General features: G+C 55.7%; 1 protein-coding gene across 1 annotated transcript; it reads left to right on the forward strand.

Annotated features, from left to right (window-relative positions):
* On the forward strand, positions 1-2,276 carry LOC102754336 (chromosome unknown open reading frame, human C17orf49; the record flags this gene model as incomplete). Its single annotated transcript, XM_006764908.2, has 5 exons — positions 1-26; positions 542-643; positions 1,297-1,487; positions 1,667-1,771; positions 2,013-2,276. Coding segments are annotated over 5 exons (489 nt in total), but the record flags the coding sequence as incomplete, so codon positions are not given.
* Positions 2,277-7,067: the final 4,791 nt, after the last annotated feature.

A 7,067-nucleotide genomic window follows, 5' to 3' on the forward strand; every position in this document is an offset into this window, starting at 1 on the left:
CCCGTGGCCGACTCTTCCCCCGCGGGGTACGTGAGCCCCGGCCTGGGACGCGGAGGCTGAGTGCGGACGCCAGGACTCGGCACTGACTCGGACACTCTAGGGCAGGGACAGGTGTTCGCTCCAGTGGGCCTTTGTGCGGGTGGACATGCGTGAATGAACGACAGGGGAACCGCAGACCATAGGCCACCACCACTACCCACCCACCCCGTCTGGGGGATTCCCAGACGGCTGCAGACTGTCCAGGTGTCTGTCAGACCCCCCACGCTTTGAATTGGTTTCAGTGGGCGGTTTACGGCAGCTATTTCAGGATAACGGGGAACAGGCTTGCTTATAATGTGGCGGCTGTTGCAATATGTGTTTGGGGGTCCCCGGGGTTCCCAAGGCATCTTAAGAGCTTTCTTTTCTTTTTTAAGGAGGACCTCTTTATGGATCTATGGGAGGGGCTCCAGGGATGGGGGGGGGGGCTGGTTGCTGTGGAATGCATAGCCTGGGGGCTGGCTCTACACCCCTCCTCCCACTATTCCCCTCTCCCCTCTGACAGTGCCAAGTGGACGGAGACGGAGATAGAGATGCTGAGGGCTGCTGTGAAGCGGTTTGGGGACGATCTTAATCACATCAGCTGTGTCATCAAGGAACGGACAGTGTGAGGGAGGGGTGGCTGGTAGAGAAAGAGGGGGGTGGGCAGCTTTCTTCCTCCATACCCACTGTTCCATCTTCCTCAGAATGCCTAGCTCAACATCTCTCCCACTTTGTTGCTAGTTTTCAGTTTTGTTAGCATCCCCTTGAGGACTGGAAGATAAAAGAATTGTCACAATTGGTCAGAAGTTATTCAAACGCTCTGTAATCAGGACCTTCCAAGATTGCCCGAGACACCCAGTAATTGAATTTGGTCACGGGAGTTGTCTGATTATTTACACAGATCTTTTGAGACTCGATTGCTGTGTTTCCAGGGTACTGTGATTCTGAACTAGTTTATCAGAATCCACCTGTAGATCATGGAGACTTACCTGTTTGCCTTTCACATCCATTCTTCTCTCCCAAAAGAGAATTAGGAGATGGGCCCTTCCCACTCCTCAGCTCAGGAAATTCACTCCTTACACTCGTCTACCCTGAGTGAGTGAAAAGCTTCAGGAAGATGAGACCCTACCAAAGGATTGGGGCCCTAACTTGGATTCTTATCGGAACCTGAAGGGGCTCCCCAGTATCCTTCAGAGTGGCCCATTATCCCTGCCCCACCCCTCCCTTCTCCCCTGAGCCTCTCTGATGATGACTCCCTAACCTCTCTCTTCCCTTCAGGGCTCAGATAAAGGCCACGGTGAAGCGCAAAGTATATGAAGACTCCGGCATCCCCCTTCCATCTGAGTCACCCAAGAAAGGGCTGAAGAAGGTGGCATCGGGTGTCTTGTCGCCTCCTCCAGCTGCCCCTCCACCAAGCAGCTCCAGTGTCCCTGAGGCTGGGGGTCCCCCCATAAAGAAGCAGAAGGCCGGTGAGGGCTGTGGAGTTGCTGCCTAGGAGTTAAAATCCCATCTGAGGTTCCGTGAGGGCACTGGGCTTGGATCAAAGAAGGACAGATCTCTTCCTCTCCCAGTGAAGGTTCCCAGAGTTGGGGGGTGGGGGTAGGAGGGAGAGTCAGGGAGCCTAGAACCTAGCTTATGCCCCTCCCAGATGTGACCCTCAGTGCTCTGAACGACTCCGACGCCAACAGTGACCTGGTGGATGTTGAAGGGCTAGGAGAAACTCCTCCATCCAAGAAACTCAACTTCGACCAGGGTAGGAGTCCTCCTCCTCCCACACCAGCCGAAGGGGGTCGGGGAGGACGTGTCATGTGAATAGGAGGGAGGGTCTGGCAGGAGTCCCCTCCCGTATCCAGGGGCTTTGGAAGAGAAGGTTCTCTCACACACAGCGCAGGTGCCTGGATCCGTAAAGAGCTGGGAGCGTTGGGGAGGCAGGAATTGCCTTGGAAGCACACTTGGGGCTCGCTCCATCTCGGCCATTTCACTTCCTGTTCCAGACAGCCTGACCCTGGATTCTGGCCTTCTCGTGACCTCCGCTCAGCCTCCTCTGCTGTCTCGCTGAGCCCTCCACCTCTGACCCCTCTCACTGTTTACCCTGGACCTGTGGATCGCCTGGGACTCTGAGCAAGGCCTGCCCGAGAGAGGGTCAAAGGACTGCCAGGGCTGCCCCCTGGCTGTCGCTGTATAAGCATCTGCCCCAAACCCTTTCGTGTGCATCTGATGGACATTTTTATACAGAAAAAAATAAAGACTTCCCTCTCTGCTTGGTTCCTTCACTTGACATTATTGAAGGACAGGGGACCACTCCCTCTCTCCCCAGCCCCCGGGGGCTCGGCCCTCGGCAGCTCTCACTGCCCTGCCTGGAGCAGCTCAGCCAATATTGGCAGGCTCGTCCCAGTGCCAATATTTCTGTGCTGCTAGAGCCAGGGGAGCAGGGTGTGGGGAACAAAGACTCCACTTTGCTCTCTGAAGGCAGAACTGACTCCCAGGGTCTGTAGCAGGCAGTACTCCTGAGACTGCCCTGGGGAGTTTAGAGGGGCTGTTTCCCGTGCTTTCGTCCCCCCCTTCCCCAGACCCCCACCCCCAACCTTGCAGGAAGGCCCCAGATGTCTGTGTCGCTTCTCCAGGGTGGCCTTCTGGCCCAGCGGTGCCTCCCCCACCCTCGCTCTAACACCACAGTGTGGTTTGGACGTGGCCACAGTGCCGTACAAACCACAGTGTGCTGCTGGGGCGGGAGCAGGACGGGTGGGTTGAGAGGAAGGGAGAATGAGACAGTGCTGGGAAGACCCCCACTACCAAGGGCAGGGAGAGAGAAGGTATCAAAGGCAGCAAACATGGCCCCCAAGAATGGTTGGGGGAAACGAAACCAGGGCGAGGAGCTGGGCTGGCAACTGGAGGGCGAGGGGCCTACGGGGAGTCAGTATAACAAGACTGGAGCCCTCTTCCCTCTGTAGAAACTGCTCGGGGATCCCTAGGGTGGGGTCAGAGGCGGAGGAATGGGAATGACACGGGGGCCAACAAACTCCCGAGTCACAGGGCAGGGACCCAAGGCTTCCTGTGTCCGATCCTCCCTCTCTGGGTCAGAACCCAAGAGAAAGTCAGGAGACAGGAGGCCAAGACCAGCAGGGTTGGAGTTGGCAATCCAGAGGTGGTGGGGCCAGAGCGTGGCTGGGAGAGGGGGGCAGGCAGAGGGGGGCCGGAAGTGGCCCTGGGCCTGGCCTGCCTCAAGATGGAGGCCACAGGCAGGAAATGGAGGCCGGGGGTGGAGGTGGGGGGATAGGAGAGCAGCAGGGCCAGGAAGGGGCCATCTGGACCTGGGGGCCAGGTATCCAGCCCCCAGCTCTGCTTCCACGCCCCATGGCCCCCCAGGACCCAAGTCCACCCAGCGCAACAGCCCCCACCCGCCGCCCGCCAGGCTCAGGAGTGGGCCCACCCCAGAAAGCCACGTTTCAGCCGAGTCGGCCTCCCCACCCCCACCGAGGCCTTCCCGCAGCCCTTCTCTCCTGTCCAGTATTTGATTTCTTAAAAGCACACCCCAGAAATCAACATCCAAGGGGCAAAATCCCTCCTGCAATCAAAACGATGTCCTCTAAACCCCCAAAGTTACCCTCCCACCTCCCAGCCCACCCTTCACCACCCTACCTTTCGACACACCCCCCAAAACTCTTAGCAATAAAAAAGATCTAAGACGGTAGGTGTACGCAGGCTTTTTAGGCCCTGGGGGTGCCAGACCCCTCTGACACCCCTATCGCTCCTGCATCAAATCTTGCCACAGCCTCCTGCTCCTCATCCTACCCCCCAGAGTCCCTCAGTTGAACAGCTGCCCCCAGCTCCCATCCTTGGCAGAGCTTTTGTGGGGGTGAAACAGAAATCAAACACTTTACTAACGGCTGGGGATGTTGGGGCGCCCTCTGTTCTCAGCCTTTGGTTTCCACCTGGGGGACTACACTTTAGGGCCATAAGAGAAAACCTCTCCAATTACCCCCCCAGTTCCAAGACTGACAAAGCCCAACCCCACCCCAGCACGCACCTCCAAACCGCCCCCCCCCAACCGCCACGTCTCTCCTGAAAACAGGGGACACTTTCCTCCCCACTTACCTCAGCTACTCTCCCCTGAGATCCTGGTCCCCTATTTTGAAGGGAGCAAAATTTGGGGTGCATCCCTCACATTTGGGGTGCAGGAGAAAGGAGCCGCCCCAGTCGCATCGCTGGCCTCCTTCCTCTCGGCTGGCTCAGGGAGTGGGGAGTGCCCTAGGGAGGGGGGACCCCCACAAGCGAGCTGAAGAGGGGGTTCCTCCACTCCCAGTCAGAACTGGGGACACCCCCCCAAACCCGTCCCAGCCCATCCGTGTCCAACTCGGCGGGAGAGGCAGCTGCAATGCCCCAGTCAGATTCCCCCAACACTACATTCCTCACCCCATCTAGAGGGGTCCCGGGGCCCCCAAAAAATCCCCAAAAAATCCAGGATGTTGGCAGGACGGTCCTGGACTATCTCTCCAAATTTGGGGTCCTCAGATAGCCCCGTTTTTTCAGGAAAATTCTGTCTTTCGCCTGCCTCCCGCCAGCCCTGCTCTGTCCCGATGCCAATTTTGGAAGTCACTCCCTCCTTCCTCCTCCCGGTCTCTCCAGGCTCCCCCCCGCTCGGGGGCTGGGGTCCAGGACACCTGGCTTCCATACCGGGGGGCACTCCTTGAAGGGCTAGGGGCCAGGAGGTCAAGCGCCTAGCCCCAGTCTTGGGGAAGCAGGAAAGCCCGATCCTCCCTTCCCCTCCCCCCTGGCTGGTCTCGGTGGTGGTTCAGGAAAGCCTGGAGGATTGGAATCTGCCATTGCTGTTGCACAGGCAGTTTTTTTCCCTTGGGTTGTGGGGGTGGGCGGTGGGAGGGAGAGCGGGGAGGAGAGCCGCACAGAGCAGGGACCCAGGCATGCAGAGCTGGCCTGGCTTGCCCCCTCGCCCCTGCTGCCGTGGGGAACCCCTCCCCCCACCTCACCCACACTCCCAGTTCTCCTTCGGCTTTCTGTTTGGGGCTCTTATCTAGAAAATCAGGGTACAAGAATCACCTCCTTGTACCCAACCACCACCTCTCCTTGCCACAGTTCCAACAGCTCTGACCTATTCAGGGGTGTCCACTTTACCACAAGACACCCCATTTTCTCCACCTTCTCCCAAACTGAGGTGTGCTCCCTTAAGAAATTGGGGTTCGGAGTCTAAAATCACCTTTTCTCCCTCAGACCTATTTGGACCACATAGAAATAAGAGGAAATGCATTCCTTCCCAAATTTCTCCCATCAAATCCTGGGCATACTTGGGGTTCACTAAAGAAAGATTTCTAGAATCTGGGGTGCAAAGGAGCTATATATAAGCAAAGGACAACTAAATGTGCTCCATATTAAGTAACACCCCTAATTCAATCTCACCTTATGATCCATCCCTCAGTTTCACCCAAGTAAAGTAGTTGCCAACACCCCCAAATAAGAACACCCCAAAACTTTAATTTCCCACCCTGAGCCCCCAACTTGTTTCTGCCCCTGGATAAAGCTCCTTGGCCATCTGTGCACACACAGGACTATCCCCTCCTCAAAGTAAGTTTCTACAACATTCAAATGTACAGCTTTTCTCCCCCTCATGGACCCACAACCACAGAAGGCCTTCCAACATGCTCCCAGTTCCATTATGTTCCACCGCATAAAAATAAAAGACTCCAAACTGAATTTCATGTCCCCACCAGATCTACTCTGAGCCTTGCAACTTATGTGGCACCCCAAAACATAATGCACCCCCAAATCAGCATGAAATCAGACCATCTGTATACACCAATGACTATACATCCCTGAAACAAAACCCTCATTCACTTCCCCAAGAACACCTACCACAGTGGTTCTCAACCTTCCGAATGCCACGACCCTTTAATACAGTTCCTCATGTTGTGGTGACCCCCCAGTTTCACTGTTACAAATTGAACATAATTAAAGCATAGTGATTCATCACAAAAACAATACGTAATTATATGTGTTTTCCGATGGTCTTAGGCGACCCCTGTGAAAGGGTCGTTCGACCCCCAAAGGGGTCGCGACCCACAGGTTGAGAACCGCTGGCCTAGCAGGTTCTCCTGATATTCCAAGACGACAATCTCCAAATTGTGGGTGTCAGAACTTCCAGAACTAAAGCAGCTTCAAAATCAGCTTCATGCCTCCAATGTACCATTTGCCCTCAAGCCTGAATGCAGCTCAAAATGCCCAGAATAATCAAACTAACTCAACACCCCATAATAAGCATGCCTCCCACAACTGTCCAGATAACAAACTCAACTCCATCCTGATACCAAAGGGAGCCCCTAACCAACTCCCACCTCTGCACCGGTCAGAGATCAAAGTAATCATCACATCAAAAGCCACCAGATGGTCCCCAGTCCTTAGTGATCCCCATTCCCAGTGTTTCCACAGTTCCGTGCATGCCCCCCGCCCCCCCACCAAATACCCTCACATCTGAAGGGAAGGGCCCCACGCCTGGATATGCAATTTCCTGGGCGATGGGAGACTCCTGAGCCCAAATCCAAGTCCTGCTTTGCAGCTGGCTTCCCTTCTCCAAGTGAACCTTGTCGCCTGCAAACCAACATCTCCTCAAACAAAATAGGAGGGTTTCATCTGTGCTGTCTCCCAGGTCAGGGACTTAAAATTAGTTATCAGGCCCCTCCTGCCTTCTCTTCTTTCACCTGGGACGGCCCTGTGTTCCCTGCCCTTTGTTTACCCTGTCCACCTCTCATATTCATGTGCACTAAAAACTCACCTCGGAGGCAGATTATGGCATCTAGTTAGAACGGAAACCCCTGTGCTCCCGGGGCTCAGACCCGACCCCCCCCCACACACACACACACACACTCCTTGTCCCACCCATTTCCCTTGCTCCCACAGCCGGCGGATTTCTCACCCCGGGTAGGAACCCCAGCCTCGGAGGAAAGTCACTTCTGTCGCCTAACTCTCCCTCCCTCTGTCCAACCCTTCCTCGTTCCCTCCTAGGAGACGGAAGGACAAAATAAACCAGCGCAAAGGGGACG

The sequence above is a fragment of the Myotis davidii genome, unplaced genomic scaffold, assembly GCF_000327345.1.
Source record: "Myotis davidii unplaced genomic scaffold, ASM32734v1 scaffold1561, whole genome shotgun sequence".
NCBI classification, from domain to species: Eukaryota; Metazoa; Chordata; class Mammalia; order Chiroptera; family Vespertilionidae; genus Myotis; species Myotis davidii.